The sequence below is a fragment of the Hippoglossus hippoglossus genome, chromosome 8, assembly GCF_009819705.1.
Source record: "Hippoglossus hippoglossus isolate fHipHip1 chromosome 8, fHipHip1.pri, whole genome shotgun sequence".
Lineage (NCBI taxonomy): Eukaryota > Metazoa > Chordata > Actinopteri > Pleuronectiformes > Pleuronectidae > Hippoglossus > Hippoglossus hippoglossus.
Genome location: NC_047158.1, coordinates 23,370,719 through 23,392,786, shown reverse-complemented (window position 1 = coordinate 23,392,786; position 22,068 = coordinate 23,370,719). Strand labels below are relative to the sequence as shown.

The window sequence follows — 22,068 nt, the reverse complement described above, 5'->3', positions numbered from 1 at the left end:
TGCTGCCGCCGCTGGGCGGAGGATGAACTGCACCCGCTGATACCTCCACCTGCTGCCCGGACTGTGCTACAACACCATGGAACCATGTGTTTTAGATCTGCAGCATCATTCCTTCTATTCTATACAATTCTATTCTACACTATTCTATTCTATTATATATAATTCTGTTCTATTCTATACAATTATATTCTATATGATTCTATCGTCTGTGAGTTTCCACACAATAGGAGATTAAACATGAATCAATATTTAGATGAACGAATGAATAAACGTTCAATTTCTGGTCAAGATCCAAACTTAAGAAAGTTTGTAAAACCTACAACATCAGATGTTATCAAACATTCAAATCTCAACGGAGCATCAGACAAAGTCCAACAAAGATCAAAGAGCGAAGTCATAACATGACAAGTGTCACAATGATCAGTTTTTATTAAAATCAGTAAAACACCTTTTACATACAGAGTTTAATCTGTTCATCTTAACTTTGTTCTGCATCTTTAATACATATTAACTCAATACTATCAAAACACACAGCATTGTGCAGATGTGTCGTCACAGCACATTCATCCTTAAACGTTTCATCAGAACCTGGTGGTTCTGTATGTGTAGTCCCTCAGGGAAACATCCTGGGTCCTCGCAACTTTCCAATAGACCTCATTTAGATTTACAGAAACACATGTCAGAAAACTCCCTGACCCTGATAAGACTTTCTTCCGATAGATCCAGGGTGCATTTAGCCTAGCTTAGCACAAAGACAGGAAGCAGTTTGTAAATTTTTTAGGTTGAACTGTGATGACGTAATATCTCGTCAATGTGACGACTCTTCAAAAACATCACTGTCACATCCAGAGTAACATTTTGACCCAGTGTTTAAAAACAATGAAGATTTCATGTAAAAAATATACTTTGTATAAACGTGTATTTTACCAGAGTCAGTAAATGTCAGTAAATGTCACACAGAACTCTCGTTTTCATTCTCTTACTGAGACTCCCGAACAAGTCCGTGTTTTGAATGAAAGAACTGATTGATTGATTTTTCACTTTGGATAAAAGATTCTACAGAATGAACCAATGTGATGTTTGAGACAGGATCATTAAACAAGATGAATGTCACAGTTTGAGGTGCTGAATGAAATGAAACATGTTCTTCAGGATTATTTCACCTCATGAATTCATCATAACAATAACTGAAATCAAACTTATCGTGCGCAGGATCTTGTTTCAAAACTGTGGTAAATGTGTAACTTTGAACTATTGTCATGGCAACCGGCACACCAGGGTCCGCCTCCTGTCAGTGACGACATTTTCCAATGATCAGACATCAGATTAAAAATAGAGTGGAGAAGAAACAAGACTTCAGACATCCAGCTGATGAATTCCTGTGAGAAACTCTTTCGATGGTATCCATGGATACAGCATCACAGACATAAAAACACCTGTTCATGTTCACAATGAGTGAAAATTCAGGTCTTTACCTGAGTGAGATGTTTCTTTGGTTTAAGCTCATGAGACATTTCAACCAATAGAGACGAAACACTTTTTTAAGATTCCAAGAAGCAAATCTCTTTGGGTAAGAGATCGAGTCCAGGGTTCATTGGTCCACTGGGTTAGGGTTAGGGTTAGTTCTTGGTGGCTCCAGGTTCAATCCCTGTAAACACAACTTTTTAAAGGACAAGGATGAGAGTTTGTGTCTCATGTTCTTTTATGACGTTTTCTCACTGTGAGTCCGAAGCTTCATGTGTTTGTTCCATAGTTTCAATTGATTTGGTTAGTTTGGGTTTCACTTTGTAATTTAGGGACAAAATTTTGTCTGACATACGTACGTCCTGTTGTCATCGCCTACGTGGGCGGAGTCTACCTATACTTGACTCTGATTGGTTTGTAGACGGGCGTGTTGTCAGTTGGGCTGGTCATCTGGTTGCCATGGTAACATCATGATGTATCACAAGCAGCATCAGCACCTTCAGGCGCAGTACTATGGTACTCCAAAGTACTACAGTACTCTACAGTACTACAGTACTCCACAGTACTCTACAGTACTCCACAGTACTACAGTACTACAGTACTCCACACTAGTTCAAAGGCACCAACTGAACGTCCTCGTGGTTCAAACATTATATCGTCGGAGGTGAAGACTGCAGCTGCTTCCTCTTCTTCTTCTTCTTCTTCTTCTTCTTCTACTGTTTAATTCTGTCTCTACTTCCTGTGATTGGTCCAAAAGTCAAAACTCTCCAACAAAGTGTTTTCACTGCAAACCAACAGAACCAGGTTCAGTTTGATCCAGACCCAGAACTCCTCTTCTGCTCTGAGGAACCTTTCACACCTGATGTTTAGGTTCAGACTGAACTGAAGAGTCTGAAGCTCTGAAACAAACCAGGTGTGAACAAGTCCTGAGGTTCTGTTCAAGGTTCTAGAACATTATGTTCATAAGGTTTTCAGGTTCCATTAAAGTTAAATGTCAGAAAATCGTTACTAATAGGAGATTTTGTGAGTTTTACGAGGTTGTGAGTGAGACTTGAACTTGTAGATTTAGTTTGTTCTTTGGGTTTTAAGGTGCAGGTTGTACAGTCTGAAGTGAAGCCAAAGAGTTGTAGATATTTTCACTCAAGTTCTCCCTGAATCATTCTGGACAGTGTGGTCAGAGAGGTGTGTCGTGTGATCTTTCAAAACCAGAAGGTTTTGAAACTAGGTGGAATTTATTCTTGCACAAATTGAGAAATCTCAGGAGGTTGAGCGCTGCTGTTTTTTTCTGTAAAAATAAAAATAAAAAGAGAGAGGGTGTTTGTGAAGAGTTCTACAAAGTTTTAGATAAATTTGGATATTTTGTTTTAAAGTGAGATATTTGGGGATTTAAATGAGCGGTTTGGTCTTTGTACTAGAAGCAAAGCTGGTTCCAAACTGATCCAGGGTTTTATCAGGTTCTACCTGTATCATTCAAGTCACAAAGCTTTGAGAGGGTCAGAATGTGGCAGCGTGATCTTGATAGAGCGAGATGATGATGTTTATCTACACAGATCCAGAGTTTTGTAGAAGACTCTAACTTTGCTTAGAAACGGAACCATGTGACAGGAGGTGTAGGAGCTTCTCTGTCACTTCAGAAGATTATTGGCATTTCTCATGGTGCTCTGGTGCCCCCCAGAGGTTCTCTAATGGTTCTTGTAAATTCAACAGTAGGTTCTTCCTACGTCTGGGAAAAGACGAACTGGAACTCATTGAGCATGAGCTCCACAATCTGGCTCTGGAAAACCATGTGGATCGTCATGTTGGGGGACTCAGTCTGTGGGCGGAGCAACGTGGGTCCAAACACGATGGCGACGCTTTGAACCGACATCCTGTTGGAGTCCTTGTGCTCGGTCACCCTGCAGAGAGAGGTTCAGTGTAAGTTCTGACATCATCAAATCATTGTGGAACAACGTTAGAGGAGTGACGACTCACAGACTTTAAATTAATCACGTGAACAAGTTTGAGAAAAACATCCATATTTCAACCATGGAAAACATCTGTTCAAACAAAACCACTGTGTAAAATAGTGGTTTAGAATATTTTCACTTCATGATCGTTTGTCTTCACTAATCAGAGCAGTTTCAGTCACGTGACCTTTGATCTCTGAAATCTAATCAGTTCATCTGTGAGTCTAAGTTGTAACATTTGGACCAAATTTGAAGAAACTCCCTCAAGGTTTTCTTGGGATATAACGTTCAATAGAATGAGACGGCCGAACAAACTAAAAACATGATGCCTCTGGTCAAAGGTGTCGCTGAGACATAATGAAACAAATCTTCCTCCTCTGATTTGTTTCCCATGTCTGACCCTGATAATCTTCTGTATGTGAAGGCATTTATAATTGTGTACTTAGCTTATTTTGGACAAACCACACGCAGAACAAATGAAGACAGTCGTCAGTAAACTCAAATCAACATTGGTGAGATACAAAAAGGATCTGTTTAAGACAAGTGAGATCCAGAGAAAATGAGATCAAAAAACATCCAAGATTTACTGAATGTAAAAAAACAAATATGATTCTTTCACCTAATGTGATTCTAAAACAACATCAGAGAGAAGAATACATTTTTGTGCTAAACATTCTGTATTTGATGTCACCCTTTTTCAGGGTGACATCTGAGTGTGTCGTCTGATCCTGGGTTAACAGTTTCTGTGAAACCAGACTGAGACACTGAGAGCTGAAGGTGCTGTGACGTCTCAGAGGTGAAACTGCTCGATAAACACGAGAACAAAACCAGTCCTGCTTCTCTGGCCTGGTTCGGCTTTAGGTTACACTCACGTGTGCAGGTGTTTGAACAGCAGCTCCATGGTGTCGTGATTTGGCAGAGGCAGCGATCGAACCAGGTCCTTCATGTAGGACACTCTCAGACTGTGGTCTGGAACTTCTGCATGGAAACAAACAGAGCTGCGTTCACATGATGACAGGTTCAGCAGATGTAGCTAACAAGTAAGCGTAAAGTGCTACAGGCCGAACTCCAGATGATCTTTACTCACGATGTGTTGATAACATGAGCTTTTCTTTCATTGTGGTTTAAGTGAACAAGGCTGAAAACACTTCATTTCTTTTTCATTTATTTGTCAATGAGATGTTTTCACACATGAACTGAACCACTGACATGTTCCTCACATGCTCCTCACATGTTCTGCAGGTTCTCTATGTGAGAACAAATGTCTGAGTCAGTGTCTCTGGACATGTTCTGGATCTTCTCCTGCAGCCTCCTAGTAAAATGTGTGTAACATGTCAGAGTGAGTCCATGTGAGGACACAGCAGGACAATGTGTGGAAGCTTCCCAGAGAGCGAGTGGACGTGTTGATGAGGTTTCTAACACGTGACGGACGTGAAACTGGAAGAACACAAATATCTCAGGATGAAGACGAGGAGCCGTACACGTAGAAGACGTAGAAACACGAGGAGGTTCCAGATCTTTTGGTGCTGAGGGCCGACGCCGGTGTGGATGAGCTGTAAACAACAACACTGATCTTTCCACAGCAGAGTTTATACGTCATGTCCGGCCTCCTGCTGCTCTACAGGCTCCGCCCCTGCTGCTCTACAGGCTCCGCCCCTCGCCTGGATGTTCCCACATGTTCCTGTTTGAACAAGTCGGACCCGACAACCTGCTGCTCTACAGGCTCCGCCCCTCGCCTGGATGTTCCCACATGTTCCTGTTTGAACGAGTCGGACCCGACAACCTGCTGCTGCTGCTTCACAGGACAAACAAACTCTTGTCTGAAAGCAGCTAAATTTGGGTTAAGCAGTTTTTCTTTCATTGGATTATTTTTAGATCAGAAACTTGGGACCTGAGATAACTCCTACACCTGTTTGGATGAACACACCACTTGTTGGTCTCTGCATACGTACTTGGAGGAACATGGCAGCGCCTCTCGAAACTAGGGGATACAAACTAAATTATATTTTCTCTGAACTGTGTTTAGATCTAAAAAGCTTGGAGTTTGAGTCTGGAGATGTGAGGAGTCATAAATCTTCGAGAACCTGCAGAACTTGTGTGTTTCAAGACTAAAAGTTTGTCCGTTAACAAAATTATCAATTGAAAGGGACAAACATATTTCTGTGTTTGCTACAAACGACCAGATGTTGAAGTCTTCTTGTTCTTGTTCTTGTTCTTGTTCTTCTTCTTCTTCTTCGTTCAGTTTATTGGCGAGTGGCAACCAATGTTAAGATGCATTACTGTCATCTAATGTATCGTCTTCCCACTCTTCAATTCTCCACGTCTCAAAAGGGGGTTAGGGTTGGGGTTATATTAAGGTCATTATTGACTTTACTATAAAAACTAGAATCACCTCCTTGTGGTTACTTGTCTCCACCAATCAGAGCAGTTTATGTCTATGAGGTCACTAACCTTTAAACTTTTACCTCTAAAGTCGAATTAGTTTATCTTTGAATCCAACTGAATATTTAAAGTAAATCTGATGAAATTCCCTCTCGGCGTGCTTGAGACATCATGTTCACAGGGATGGATGGACAACCCGAAAACAGTATACCCCCGGCCAGCCACTAGGTGTGTCCGGTGCAGAGGAAGAAAAATACAATGTGTGTCTCTCTGGTTTAAAGGTTTGTGTCACATTTGCGTTGTGTACAATGTGAGATGTAGGCAGTACTGACGGATAGCAGCGATGAACTTGTCGAAGCAGCTGAAGGGAAACAGCGGCTCTGGAAGCTCCCGCAAGAAAAGTTTCAGAGCTCCGGTGATCACGTGGATCTCCTGCCACAGCCCATCGTCCAGGTCCAGCTGCTCCTCTGCAGAGACGACAACAACAGATTTAAACACATCATCTGCATAGAGTCACACCTCAGGTCAACTCCTCACTTTAAAACTTTTTATTTCAGTTATAATCTGCCACGATGTTGAGTGTTCAATAATCAAGACGCCTCCTAGTGGTTAATCTTCAGAGAAGTCCACATGATGCATCATGGGAAACAACAGACTGACATTTATTACCGTGATCAGCTTTATGTCGTAGTTTCTGGATCACAGCCAAGTTTCCACTGACTCTGTAGATACCATCAATGTCCAGACCTGACACACACACACACAAACATTTACATGTCACATAATATTTACTTAGTAAACCTGCGAGTCTGTGTGTGTGTGTGTGTGTGTGTGTGTGTGTGTGTGTGTGTGTGTGTGTGTGTGTGTGTGTGTGTGTGTGTGTGTGTGTGTGTGTGTGTGTACCTCTCCGCTCTACCGTTCTGATACACTTCTGTACAAATGTGGGGATGGTTGTGTTTTCTCTGTGACACAGTGTGTCCAGGTGACATCCGAACACATTATCTGAACCAGAGAGAGAACGTTACAGACAAACGTCATGGAACATGTGTTCTATAGACATCACGTGTTCTACAGACCTCTGATGTATCCTTTCTCTTTGACGCTTTGCAGCGTCGGCCGACGCTGGAGGAAGCGTCTGAGTTTGGTCCGAACTCGTGTCTGCTCCGAGTCAACGCCTGATGAACTCCTGGTGGCTGAAAACAAGAAAAATACCCCGAGTCAGTATCAATGAATCTGATTGGTTTCAGACTCATCGATGAATCTGATTAGTTGATGAACATTTGAAATGTCTCAGATGTCTGTTTTTTTTGTGTCCTGTTTCCGTGACAGGAGAGACAAAATTATTTTTCTGTTGATCAACTACTCAAAAAGTTTGAAAGTGAAGTCGACTCACACGTCTTCCTGCGCTCTTTGTCTTCTCTGTCCGACGCTGCGTCGTCCTCGTCCTCCGTCACCACATCGTGTTCCTGAATCAGATTAGATCTGTTTACACCACTTCTGTACGTGTTAGGATGTGTTGTGTATGTATTCGTGTTTCTGTTCTGTTGTGTTTTGTGTCTGACGCTGCATCGCTCTCGTCCTCCGTCACAACATCGCGTTCCTGAATCAATGTTGTTGTGTTTTGTCGGTTTCTGTTGTGTGGTGTCTGTGTGTGTTGTCTGTGTCTTGTCATGTGGTGTCTGTTTGTTGTCTATGTTGTGTGTAATGTGTGGTGCGTGTGTTGTCTGTGTTGTCTGTCGTGTGTGGTGTGGTGTGTGTGTGTCGTCTGTGTGTTGTCCGTGTGGTGTCCGTGTTGTGTCATTTCATGTCCGTGTGTCGAGTGGTGTCGTCTGTGTGTTGTGTACCAGTTGTCTGACGGCGTCCTGGATCACTTTGAGCCAGTCACTGATGATGCTCTCGGTGTCGTACTGCATCAGGAACTCACAACCATGCCGAGTCTTTAGCTGCAAACAAACACAAACAAATAACACCATGGTCACGCTGGTGTAACTATGGCAACAGACACAGAAGGTCCATGGTAACGCATATGTGGAGGTCCAACAGCCTGTAACCGTGGAAACAGGTCAGTACCTCTACAACGTTCTTCTTGGAGGACTTGTCTTTGGCAGCCCAGCTGACTGTAGAACCTCTCAGGTCCACCGTGTACTCTGGAACAATCTGTGACGCTTTACTCTGGAAAACGGAACGTCGGTTTAGTTGATACATTTAAAAACAGATGTTTTGGTCTCATCATCATCTCTTTGAAAAACGTTTGTCAGCAAAAGTGCAATGAATCCTGGAATAGGTCGGCCCTGAGATGGATCCACCCGTTGGAAACTTTGTTGAGATGAACAGACATATTGGAAAGAGTTTTCAATACATGACATATGAGAACCTGAAGAGGGCTTCAGGTCAATTATTACTGTTCATCCTGCGGGGAACATGAACCACTGCCAGATTGGACAGTACTATGTATGAAGACTCTCAGGGTCATGGGAAGTTCAAGAGTTGTACATGTGAACCTAATGCATCACCTAATGACTCATAAAGTGACATCATCGCCGCTGAACCTCTAACCAGACTCAAACCTGCCTGATGACTTTATCTGTGAAATCCAGTGAGTGTTCAGGTGTGAAACTGGTTCTTACAGCGTTCCCAGTCGGAGCAGACTTGGGGTCTCTGTGAAAGGTGAGGATCCCACCATGCAGGACGGTCCAGGACTGACTCCAGTTCTTCCTGTCCAACAACAAGACAGACAGTCAGCTCCAAACTAAATATCACCCTGATGTTAAAGAAGATCCAAAGAGAAGAAAATAAAACGTCTAAATCTGCTTTCAACCATAAAATCCTTCCTGCAGTTCTACAGAGTGAAGACATCATCGAAATACTGAAGCTCAGAGTTCAGTTTTTTTGTTCTCACCTGATCCTTTTGCCGTTATCAACTACTTTGGTCTTATTGATGATTCCTGCTTTCTCCAGCTGATGGCCCTGTGGACACATTACAGGTCAGCTTTAAAATGAGATTACTGTCTGTGTGTGTGTGTGTGCGTGCGTGCGTGCGTGTGTGTGTTGTTGTTCTTCCTCCCTGAAGGCTGTTACCCTCGAACCACCTTTAGAGACAGAACTCCCTGAAGAAACCTCTATAACCCCTGGAACTTCATCAAGGAGCATTACTAGTTCTAAGTGATTTCTAGACTCTGCCACTCTCTACCACTCAATAATTCTCATCATGGATCCCAAGTGAAGTCAGTAATTGTTCTCTAGTATACCTTGAATCTCCCAGGACCCCTTCAATATAACATATATAAGACAAGCCTATAGGACAGCATTCTTCCACCTGCACAATATTATGAACATTAGGAACATCCTGTCTCAGAAGGATGCTGAGAAACTTGTTCTCTAGACTGGATTACTGTAACTCTCTATTATCAGGACGTCCCAGTAAGTCTGTGAAAAGCCTCCAGTTGGTCCAAGATGCTGCAGCACGAGTTCTGACAGGAACTAGGAGAGATCATATTACTGCTCTTAGCTTCTCTGCATTGGCTCCCTGTCAAATTCACAGTAGAGCAGGAGGTAGAACCTTCAGCTACCAGGCTCCTCTCCTGTGGAACCAGCTCCCACTCTGGGTTCTGGAGTCAGACCCCATCTAACCCTAAACTTAAAATGTTCCTCTTTGATAAAGTCTATAGTTCTTGATCAGGTCCTGACACATCCCTTAGTTATGCTGCTATAGGTCTAGACTGAGGGTGAACTCCGATAATGCACTGAGCACTTCTCTCTCTATATATCTCCAGTAAATCCTCCCCTTAAAATCGCAAACCTTTCCAGGAGCCACATATAATCCTCATGGAGCCTTGGAATCTAGTGGAGGACTGGTAAAACCTCCTCAGTGACCCATTTAAAAGTACCCAACAAAACCCTTAAGGACCCATGTACCCTCTAAACCAGGATCCTTAACATGGACCTCCTAAAACCACGATCCACTGATCCTAAGTACTAAGGTCTCCTAAAGAACTCAAATAAGCTCCTCTAGTTGCCTTTAAGAGACCAGGAGAACCTCCTTAGTTCCAACATAAACTTTATGAAGCTCTTTGTCTCCTGAGAAGAGATCGACTGTCCGACTTAACGTCTGAATTATTCATTCTTGTTCTTGATTTTGTCGGTCCTGATCCAAGACTTCAGTATGTGGTCTCTGCAGTATGTGGTTTGAGGTCTCGGCAGGTTCCAAGTTCTATCCACAGGATCACAGTTGGTTCTTGATCCAGTCTGTGGTCTTTACATCAGTCAGTTACAGGATCCCTGAACTAAGCATTGTTTGGTCTCAAGAGTTAAATGATATTTTAAAACTCGAACCAGAATGAGATTCCACCACTAACTTCTTCAGATTTGAAGATATAACAGTCTGACCTGCTGGTGGCACCAAGAGGATCAACAAAGTCTGACCCAAGATTCATGAGAATTCATTTTGAGAACATGCTGTTAGCATAGCTACAACCATTAAACTATGTTCGGTAAATAACTAACGAGCTGACGAGCAGCTAGTTTTTCAGAACCATCCACCAGGAGAACCACCACAGAACCCAACCATTGTTTCAGACCATTTTTGACAGAGACAACCCAACAGACACCCAGCACCCAGTGGCCAATCAGGGCCCAGGACCTACATGAAGCTGGTGGGAGTCTGTGCTCCGATTGGACAGATTCCTCTTCAGTCTGTGCCTATCAGAGAACTTGATGAGGAAGAACAGGATGACATCACAAGGTGTTAACGAGACAATGAATGAATAAATGAGACAGGTGTGAGACAGGTGTGAAGAAAGATGAGAGACAGGCGTGAAGACAGGTGTGAGGCAGGTGTGAAGGAAGGTGTGAGACAGGTGTGAAGACAGGTGTGAAAAATGTTGTGAAGACAGGTGTGAGACAGGTGTGAAGAATGTTGTGAAGACAGCTGTGAAGACAGGTCTGAGACAGGTGTGAAGAAAGGTGTGAGACAGGTGTGAAGAATGTTGTGAAGACAGCTGTGAAGAAAGGTGTGAGACAGGTGTGTTTACCTGTGAACTGTCGGGCGAGAGCCTTCTATTCGACACCTCCGTGAGGTCAGACACGTTTCTCCTGTGACCGAGAGCAAACGTCTGAAACACATCGAGGAGGAAACATAAATTCAGTCATTGATTAAATTATTGATTAAATTATTGATTCAGTCATTGATTTGCGTCAGAGTAGGTTCTTTCTACGTTTGTGTCACTCACGTCTTCGGCCACACTGTGTCTCCAGCTCCTGACCTGCAGAGTCGCTCCCTCCTCAGAAACTCCGTTTCCCGTCCTCCTTTGGGGCTGAAACCATCAATGACATTCATCAGAGAAAGATCAGGAGCATAAACTGATCGATCTATTGATTGATTGATTACCTCCTGCATCCTCCACTGGGAGGAGTTTCCATCTTTCAACTCCATCTGAGCTCTGGGAATCAGACCCACAGGCTGCTGAGGATTCTGGGAAGAAAATTGACAAACTACAGATGAAATGTGTGCATGTGTGTATGTGTGTATGTGCGCGTGCGCGTGCGCGCGTGCGCGTGCGTGTGCGTGTGTGTGTGTGTGTGTGCTTACCGTTGTAAACACAGTGTCATTAGCTCCCTCTACAGGATAATCTTCCTCTGGCAGTGGAGGCTAAAGTTTAAAAAAGAAACAACAGAGTTTGTTCTTCTGTTCAGAGTAAATAAAGTTTACGTCACGTCTCCACTTCCTCCAGAAATGAAGCTAAAATATCTCAAATACAAACACTGCCCTCTATTGGCGATGAAATTATTTGCAGTCAGAGTCTGGGTATCAAGGTCCAATCCTGACTCAGTCTCAGCTGTCAATCATGACGTCTTGTTTTTATATCATCAAATAACAAATTACATTACATTACATTTAGCTGACGCTTTTACCCAAAGCGACTCACAGTAAGTGCATCAGCCATGAGGGAACAAACCAGAACAACAAGAATCAAGTAGAATGTAAACCAAACTGATCAGAAACACTTGAACAAACATCAGTGAGATAAGAGCGACCTGAAATGACAGAAACATCTTTAATAACATTTATTTAACGTCTACTTTGATTTTTTTGTTCAGTTCATGTCCCGTCTGTTAACATGGAGGAGGTTTATGACCTATACTGCAGCCAGACGCCAGTACCCAAAGAACATTGAATAAATGTTTGTGAATATAAACTATCTTAAAGTTTATTTCCAATTATTGGACATGGACTATGTGTATCAGTACAGTTTAGAAAGATTAAATGGTTTATTTGAGTATTTATGAGTGGTAGCTTAACATGCTAGCAGTCTGGCTAATGCTAATGCTTATGCTAATGTTAATGCTACTGATACTGAGATGCTGCAACCAATGTTGTTAACATAGCAAATGACAAGTATAACTGTGTGTCCCTCGTTGGTGTATGTTAAGCGTTTGCACCTTATATATTACAGGGCATAGCGTAACCCCATGACAGTTCTGCTCTGACTTTATTGTTATCATAGTTTTATTCTGGCATCTTATCGGCATCGTACCGGGCTGTCGTCATGCTTCCTGTTGCTTGGCGACCACAGGGGGGAGGAGGGGGAGAGTGGCTCAGGTGCAGTCCACGATGTGGCTCGTGTGATTGGGTTGAAGTAGTAAAATCTCCCAGAGGCTTCGTCCAGTAGCTGCTCCCAACAACAAGAATCCTGAGAGGAACCATGTTAGTAGAGAGGACACAGCTCTACTCACCTCAACTGACTTGACTTCACCTAACTAGATTTGAGTAGACCTAACTTTACCTAACTACACCTAACTAGACTTACTTCCAGTTAACTAGACTAACCTTCACCTAACTAGGCTTATCTTCAACTAACTACATCAACTACATCCATATGTTGCTATATTTCTATATATTTTTTTATATTCCTTACACTTAAGTATTGCAAGTTACTAATTTCTTGCTGATGTCTTTTTGACTCTTGCTGCTGTAACACTGCAAATTTCCCCATAATGGGACAAATTATTATCTTATCTTATCTTATCTTAACGAGACTTATCTTCAACTAACTAGACATTCACCAACATCCATGTAACAAGCAGTGATTGATATCCACTCTATGAATGAACAGGTGAATGTACCTGAGAGGAGGCGGGGGAGAGCAGCGGTGAAGGGGAGGCCAGTGCAGCAGGGGGCGCTGTGGGGCTGTGGGGGTCGGTCCAGGTTGTTTGTCTCGTCACAGGATGGAAATAAAACATCTTCCCGCTGTCGTGGTCCGTGTGAACCTGAGCAGAGAGACCAATAAGCTGCTTCTGTGTTCAGGTGCACTCTTGTTACAATGTCATTGTACCTGAGTATAATGACAATAAAGATCTTTGAATTTGAATATTTCTACTGCGTTCAGGTTTATTTATTAAGTCTGTAGTTTATCTGAGAAATTAAAAACAAATGACTTCTTTCCATATTCTCTCCCTAACCCAATCAAATTTTTTAAGCTGGGTCTGAACTTTGACCTCTCAACCCGGAGTGTAAACACGCCCACCTACACCGGCTACTGACCACAGCTCTCGACTGCGCCGAGAACTAGCTGCTAACAAGTTAGCTTCCATCATCTGAGGTAAAGTTCATGTTTAATAAGCCGAAGCTAAATCAATAAGGTCCTTGCACGGTGCTCGGGCCCAATAAAGACAAACTAACAGTTAACGTGTCGGTGTAAAAACCTTCTCCAGCGACTGATACCAACAGAATCACAGTAAATGTGAGAGAAGTGAGTGAACACGGTGTAAACACAGCTCCTGTTTTGCTCTGGTGATTCTCTCTCGCGTGACCCGTTGCAGCTGCTGCCTGTCCGTTAGGGTTAGGGTTAGTCAAAGAGCCATGCCTCCATAATTAACACATTTTGAGCTCTAATATATAATTAATTACGAAATTCTTTTCAGAAGGACCACCAGATCTCTTATAAGACAGGGAATATCAAGCGGATAAGACCATAATCAACCGTGGGTCATTTTTTTGACAGAGTATTTCATGGGAGAAAGTGGCGGTTTTTGAATGGCAGCCTATGGAGCCAGAGTTTTCTTAGAGCCAGTTGATCCAGCCCCTGCTGGATCCCGGCGGTATTACACTTTTAAGCACTTCTGCATAGGCTTCCTCTTTTGGAACCCGAACCTACGTCCATTTTTATATACAGTCTATGGATGAAACACTAAACTATTAAAAATGACCTGGAACTAAAACTGTGTGAGTTGTGTTGAAGTGTCTTTGAGCAGGGCAGTGAAGTGTCACCTGAGCTGTAACTGGAACTGAACAGCTCAGGTGACATGTGATGAAACTTTAATCACCTCAATTCAACGGAAAGTTAAAGTGTGAAATCTGATCAAATCTGATGAAGGATGAACAGGAAGAAAAATATGAAAGACACGACTTCATCAAAGATCTAAACACAGTCAGATACAAAAACTGTGAGAATGAACCAGACACTGATAAATAAAATGTAATATCTTAATCAAATTCAAATATATTTTAGTGTCTCAACAACAGACTGCCAGAGGTACGAGTTTGCCTTACCTGCCACTCATCCTGCAGGCTGATGGGGGAGGCGGGGCTTTTTATGTCAGAGGAAGAGACTGAAGAAGGAGAAGGTGTGTGGCCTGTAGGGAAGGGGGCGGGCTCGGTTGGAGGTGGCGGAATAAGGAGGTCGTCAGAGTCGTGAGACGTTTTCTTCACAGAGATGTTTGCATAGATGGGTGAGTTATGGCCGAGCGAGCTGGGGTCCTGTGGAGAGAGAGAGAGTAGCTACAGTTACGGGTTCAGTTCGAAGGATTTAGTGACATCTAGTGGTGAAGTTACATGTTACAACAAACCCTCACAGAAGCTACAGTGGCCTTCGGGTGACACAACATATGTCTGCTCTGTAGAAAAACGTCATAGAGAGTTCCTATGAGAAGGAGGAGCCTGATATAACAAAGATGCTCAGTGTCAGCTGATCAAACACAGATGACATCACCCTGATGAAATTATTTGACATTTCCTGATGACTGATCCTGAGTCCTGATGAGGCGAAGTTCAAACTGAGCCATGTGACTTCAGGTCGTCCCTGAACGTCAAATGGGACAGACCACATTACACCATGATCAGGTGTCTTCTCCGAATATTTGACAGTGGTCAGAGGTCAAACTAAAAAGTTCTACATTAACCTAAACACACTTCCTGACCACAGATGAGCATTTCCTGCTGATAGTTGAGTTCAGGACCTGTAGGCTTACCCATAATGCCTCTGTGATATTAGGATCAGGATGTTATTGTGTCCAACTGAGACTGAAGCTGTGTCATGTTGTCTCCCTAAAGATCCCTCTGTAGCCCCACCCCCTCACTACCTGTCAGACTGGAGACTTAAATGATCATGAAACCTGCTTCAATATTCACACACACACACACACACACACACACACACACACACACACACACACACACACACACACACACACACACACACACACACACACACACACACACAGTTGGGGTTCAGGTGTCGATGTCTCAAAGCGCTCACACACTATCGTTATTATTGTTTTTGTCATTATTTCATTTGTTTTCCAAAGTGATTTTTTTACAGTACACGGAGAGCAGCTGAAACATGAGAAATAACCGAGTCTTAACCAAACCAGTCAGACCAGTTCACACACACACATCTCTCTATAGTTGTGAGGACCAGACAAAATGTCCTCACAACGATGGTATTGAACCAAATATGGCCTCATAACTATAGATAGACGCGCACACACACACACAGACACACACACACAGATGTCAGATTGTCTTGTCCTGCAGGGGTCACTGCAGCGTTGTCCTCTCACAGTTTCCTGTCCGACCCAGAACACATCCTGCCAGCTGTGACATCACTACATCCTGCTGACCTCATCACATCCTGCTGTGACATCAGCAGGCAAACACATGTTCTGACACGGGCAAATTAGAGGAGATTTAAACAAGATCTGCTGATGACCATGTGAACAAACTTCCCAGCATGCTTTGTTTGCGTGGAGATTATTTTTGTAGTTTGAACTCTAGAATCCCCATGTCACCATCGTTTGTCTCCACCAACCAGAAACTAACAGATAACAGTGTCAGTCTGCAGAACATTTTGATTTCACAGTGAAGTTGACCTTTGACCTTTTGGATAACCCCAACCCTAACCCTGAGGCGGACATTTCCGACACACACTCGTAGTGGTAGACCAATCACAACAGAGTGGTCCAGGAGTAAAAAAAACTTGAACAATCAGAGCCTGCAGAACCTTAAGGTTGGGCTGTCCAACACCAGAATCCAATATCCTGTCCTGTTTAAGATCTAGTGTCTCAGGTGTCTTACCTGTGTGGGAGGTGGGGCAGGTGCAAGTTCAGGACCAGGTCCAGGACTCACTCTTTCTCTAACCAGAACCTCCAGGTCCAGGTTCAGGTCTTGAATGGACTCATAAATGTGGTTTGAATCTTGCTCCTTCAGTAAATCCCCCTGCTCCTTGCTGCTCTCCTCCACGCTCATCTCCTCCTCTGCCTCCTCCTCTGGCTCCATCAGGGAATCCTTGTGGTCAGGGCAAATTTCTGACAATGAGCATGTGCTTTGGATATCATTATTGGGGGGGACTATGGGGACCACAGGGACCACTGGCATCTCTACCGGTATGGCTTGGGTCTGGGGCCGTGATACAGAGAGCGGGTCTGCTGGACTGAAGGTGGGAACTCGTGGTTTTGCAGAGTCCTTCTGGTCATCCAGGCAACCCGGCAGGTGGGGCAGTTTTTTGCTCAGACCACCATCGGTGATGTATGTATTCCTGCTGGTTGTTGCGGTCGCAGTCTCTGCAGGACCACCAAGAGGGTTGCTGGTCTGAACCAGCTGCGACAGGTCATGAAAATCCAACGGGACGCCAAATGTTGACATGCGGTTCTCAGTCTTACGGTACCCAGTAGATGCATCTGGTTTAAGCCGGATTGTCACCTCATCCCCTTGTTTGATTCTGTTCCCATTGGGTTCCTCCAGAGTCTTTGGAATGGGAATGGGCACAGGGACTGGGGCAGCCACAGGAACCAACACTGGCTCAGCACTGGTTGGATCATCAAAATCCAAGGGGGAGGGGAAATCCACTGGCAGCTCCTTGACGTACTTGGCAGGGATGTAAAATGGCTTAGAGCTGCTGTCACGCTGAACTTGCCACCAGTGGTCATTGGTCTTTGCTAGCAGTACATATCGCTCATTGGGTTTGATGGAGACCAGCACCCCGTCCCGACCCTGGTACTCATACTCAAACTCTACCAGGACCAGACCCAGCCCTGAAAAAATTAGTCCAGATCAGAGGATCAGAATAATGAAGGGCAGTGTGATATCAATAGGCATTAATGCTAATGCTAACTCTCTTGCTGATGCTGCTAACATAACTATTGCTACTTTACAGGCTGCTAAAATTACTAACGCTAACATTACTACTGCTACTTTAACTACTTCTAACATTACTACTGCTACTTTAACTACTGCTAACATTGCTACTGTTAACATTACTGCCGCTAACATTACTACTGCTACTTTAAATACTGCCAACATTACTACTGCTACTTTAACTACTTCAAACATAACTACTGCTACAATGACTACTGCTAAAATTACTGCTGCTAACATTACTACTGCTACTTTAACTACGGCTACTTTAACTACTGCTAACATTACTACTGCTAACATTACTGCTGCTCCTTTAACTACTTCTAACATTACTACTGTTAACATTACTGCCGCTAACATTACTACTGCTACTTTAAATACTGCCAACATTACTACTGCTACTTTAACTACTTCTAACATTACTACTGTTAACATTACTGCCGCTAACATTACTACTGCTACTTTAACTACTGCTAACATTGCTACTGTTAACATTACTGCCGCTAACATTACTACTGCTACTTTAAATACTGCCAACATTACTACTGCTACTTTAACTACTTCAAACATTACTACTGCTACTTTAACTACTGCTAACATTTCTGCTGCTAACATTACTACTCTTAACATTACTGCTGCTACTTTAACTACGGCTACTTTAACTACTGCTAACATTACTGCCGCTAACATTACTACTGCTAACATTACTGCTGCTAACATTACTGCTGCTACTTTAACTACGGCTACTTTAACTACTGCTAACATTACTGCCGCTAACATTACTACTGCTAACATTACTGCTGCTAACATTACTGCTGCTACTTTAACTACGGCTACTTTAACTACTGCTAACATTACTGCCGCTAACATTACTACTGCTAACATTACTACTCTTAACATTACTGCTGCTACTTTAACTACGGCTACTTTAACTACTGCTAACATTACTGCCGCTAACATTACTACTGCTAACATTACTGCTGCTAACATTACTGCTGCTACTTTAACTACGGCTACTTTAACTACTGCTAACATTACTGCCGCTAACATTACTACTGCTAACATTACTACTGCTAACATTACTGCCGCTAACATTACTACTGCTAACATTACTGCTGCTAACATTACTGCTGCTACTTTAACTAAAGCTACTTTTACTACTGCTAACATTACTGCAGCTAACATAACTACTGCTACTTTAACTACTGCTACTTTAACTACTGCTAACATTATTACTGCTACTTTAACTAGCATAACTACTGTTGTGTCTAAAAGTTTAACAACAAATTTAAAAGAACTAACCTCTGCCAAGCACGGAGGAGGTCGCCGCCATTGGGGATGACCCTTGGCTCCTCAGACCACACCCCCTCAGGTAGTTAGGCAGGTGAATCTGATGGTGAGGGGTCACAGGTCACACCTCATCAGGAGCCCCTTTAAAGAGAGAAAATTGTGATCAGGGCGGATTCACCAGAAACTGTTGTGGTGGTGAAGAAGACATGAATCCAACATTCACAGTGTCAGTGAAGCTGATGACATGAACACAAGTTAACACAAGCTAACTTGAGTCAGGTTGATTAAACCAGACTGGAGCCTTGTGTCAGTGACATTGTGACGACCGAGCTGATGTGAACCAGGATGTTCATCAGTCCACATTCTGACAAAGTGTGAACGGACACAAGTTCACTTGTGTGGCTGCTGGTGTCACATCCCGACACTGAACAGCAACCCAAAGGTTCCAGCAGCTCTGTGAACGTTACTATAACTCAGGTTCTTCAGTCAGTGTTTGTCTGCAGATGAAGATCAGATTCCTTCACTTTATCTTAACCCTCATTTATGTTCAACGTTAGATACGCATACAGGAAGAGGCGGAGCAGTACCACCTGAAATCATCGGGGGGCAGTGTAGTTTATGTAAGATGACCAGAGAGAGAACTACAGACGTCTATATCATTATCACGTCCTAGTATGTAAGTAGTATGAAGTATGTGACGGGTACATGGTTTGAAACAGACTTATGTATCTGTTTTCACTTGTGAAGTCAGAATAATTGAGTTGAGAGTCACTCAGTGCGTGAGAACACAAAACCCAAGAGAGGAATGAGAGTTATGTGTTTCTCCTTCATGTCAGAACAAGTCAAACTGATCCCGACTCATCTTTTCACCGAGGGTTAAAGACTTGTCTACATGTGACAGAGCCTGACACAACAGCATTAGTGGAGGGACGTCCTGTATCACACGAGTAACGTTAAACTCACACTTATGGAGCTAAATTCAAGCCAAAACCTAACAAAACAAAACATGTTTTACAAATATCCTACCATTCACTTACAAACAGTGTGGTTTGCAAATACAAAATGCACCTGACAAACAAATACACTTCTTGTTTCTAATAAATGATGCTTCAGAAACAAATAGCCTTGAGTAATTCTCCCTCCAGGCAACCACAGCAGGTGGCGCTGTGAGCCAACACACAGGCACAGCAGACAGTCAGACTGTCTGGTGCAGGTTAATATGTGGTCGAACGATTCGGTTTAGTCCAGTTCAGTTACCACAGATCTAACAGAGGCAGATATCTTCATCCTGAGATATTTTAATTATTCCAGTTTCACGTCCGTCACATGTTAGAAACCTCATCAACACGTCCAAACGCTTACTGTGAACTTTCCAGATACTTTACCAAGTGGCTGCAGGAAAAGTTCCAGAAAATGACAAAAGGACAAACAGTCACATGTTCAGTGGTGGAGCTGATACATATGTTGTTTAGGAGCCTCTTGGCAAGGCATCTCTCACACACACACACACACACACACACACACACACACACACACACACACACACACACACACACACACACACACACACACACACACACACACACTTGTTGCCAAAACTTAAACTGTAACTGAAGGTTAGTCACAAAAATGTGCTCACACTCTAAGTGGTCTTCACAAAGACAGATGTACAAGTACACACACACACACACACAACAATAGCAAGAGGCAGATCTCCGACCTTTCTATTTACAAAGGGAAGTGTCAGCTCTTCCTGTCTGCTGCAAGCACCGCCCACAAGGCTGTGTGGACTCCACCCCTCAGTGACATCACAGTATGTGTGTTTCCTGTCTTTGTGATTCTGTTCTGGATGTTTCTCCCACACTGATCTATCACCTGTAACTGATCAATAACTACGATCTGATGTCTGCTGCTGCTGTTTGAGTCGTCAGATGTAGAACCTGAAGTTTCTGATCAGATGTCAAACACTGACTGAAACAATATCAGTGACGGGCCCTTTAAGAGTCGCTCTGAGTCACTCACACCTGAGCCAGGTGTGTTTCAGGTGTGTGTGTGTGTGCATATGCTGGAATGCTGCCCCCCCTCCCCCCCCCTTTCTCTCTCTGTTTTTCTCTGCCACACCCACACCAACCGGCTGGTATGTAACACACACACACACACACACACACACACTGTTCGACCGCAGGACTGAAGTGTGTGTGAAAATAAACTGAACTGTCAATCATCAAACCGAGGTCAGGCGCCTGTGGCAGGACACGCCCCATCAACCAATCAGAAGAGAGGAAGAATTTAAAGGAGAAACTGCCTCTGCTGCCCACAGGGTGTCGAATGACATCATAAACCCAACAGCCACTGTTTTTCAACAAGATTGTTCAAAATAAACTGGAATATTCAGAGAGCGCACAGCAAATCCTCCTCTGTGATTGGTCGTCAGCTGATGGTCAGCATAAAAAATCAGAGGTTATTCCTGTGGTCATCAAACTGCAGGTTACCATGGCAATAGTCCTGATGCTTCACGCTCTTGAAGCAGAAAAGTCCCTCTAGTAATCCTGGAACCTCCTCAGAGACCACCAGGAACCCAAGGACCTCCAACCTGCATGATCTCCTCCTGAGTGATCTACATTCAATCTACACTTAAATTAGTTTTTGTGAAAAGAGTCTGAATCATGTTTCTGTCTAATGTTTGTACAGAATGCATCTTTAAATTCTATAGGACACTGATTGTATAGATGTTGTAATGTGCTCTTCACAGTACAGTGTTTGTAGTACACAAGGAAATACATACTTTATTGTACATACAACGTTCTGGAACCAGTGTAAACCAAACTACTGTAAGAAAAGTTTTAAACGTTTATCCTCATTCGTTATTTAACATTTTTCAGACGTTTACACACAGGAAACCTGCAAGAGTTAATTTCTGTCGAGCGAAACACATTCGAGCCAACAACACACACACAGACTTTCACCCTATATGATTATAGAGTCCCCACAATATCAGTGTTGGAACAGGTCCCCATACCGTGGGTTTAACAAACACAGAGAACTGTTCAAATAAAGTTTAAGATAAAAGAGTTTTACCTGCAGTGAAGTTCAGACCCACTCATCCTGTTTTTTCTCTTCTGGTCCTGAAGGGGTGAGTCCAAGTCACACAAACAGGTTCCTCCTCTCTCTGGCCCCGCCCATCTGTGACCGACCAGTCCCATCTTGTTGCACCAACCCAGTTTACATCCTGATTGGTTCACACCTGCAGATCAACAGCGCCCTCTGGCCGCACTCTTCAGGTGGTGCATCATTTGGATCAGGTGTTATCCAAACTTTATAGTGTTGGATGAATGAAGCAACAATAAATTTGCTCCAGCAAAAATAAAAAGTAATTAATGTAGAAAAAAAATCTCACACATCACAAATAAAAATATGAATAAATTATTTTTTAAATACTGACGATATCAAAATACATTAAAATAAAAGGAAATAACTGCTGACTCAAACTGCATTCAAGGGTTAGGGTTAGAGAAATCAATCCAAGAGAAAAGGCCAATGAGTGACTGGGGCTTATATACTGGCTTGATTGGCTGA

At 43.1% G+C, this 22,068-nt stretch overlaps 1 protein-coding gene across 4 annotated transcripts; it reads right to left on the bottom strand.

The window, feature by feature from the left end:
• Window positions 1–1,544: 1,544 nt before the first annotated feature.
• Window positions 1,545–21,801, bottom strand: arhgap27l (Rho GTPase activating protein 27, like). 4 transcript variants are annotated; one of them, XM_034592841.1, is made up of 22 exons: window positions 21,571–21,801; window positions 18,505–18,633; window positions 16,144–17,099; window positions 14,341–14,547; window positions 12,915–13,058; window positions 12,326–12,481; window positions 11,380–11,439; window positions 11,179–11,262; window positions 11,021–11,104; window positions 10,823–10,903; window positions 10,436–10,501; window positions 8,692–8,759; window positions 8,420–8,507; window positions 7,863–7,964; window positions 7,637–7,735; window positions 7,186–7,258; window positions 6,869–6,985; window positions 6,696–6,794; window positions 6,462–6,539; window positions 6,125–6,259; window positions 4,283–4,388; window positions 1,545–3,359 (listed from the first exon to the last, which is right to left on the bottom strand). In XM_034592841.1, the coding sequence occupies exons 2-22, from the start codon at window positions 18,533–18,535 to the stop codon at window positions 3,182–3,184; spliced, it is 3,012 nt and encodes a 1,003-aa protein (XP_034448732.1). In that variant the 5' UTR covers window positions 18,536–18,633; window positions 21,571–21,801; the 3' UTR covers window positions 1,545–3,181. The 4 variants fall into 4 exon arrangements, with proteins under 4 accessions (XP_034448732.1, XP_034448734.1, XP_034448735.1 ...); XM_034592843.1 differs by having other exon boundaries at window positions 11,054–11,104; XM_034592844.1 differs by lacking the exon at window positions 10,436–10,501.
• Window positions 21,802–22,068: the final 267 nt, after the last annotated feature.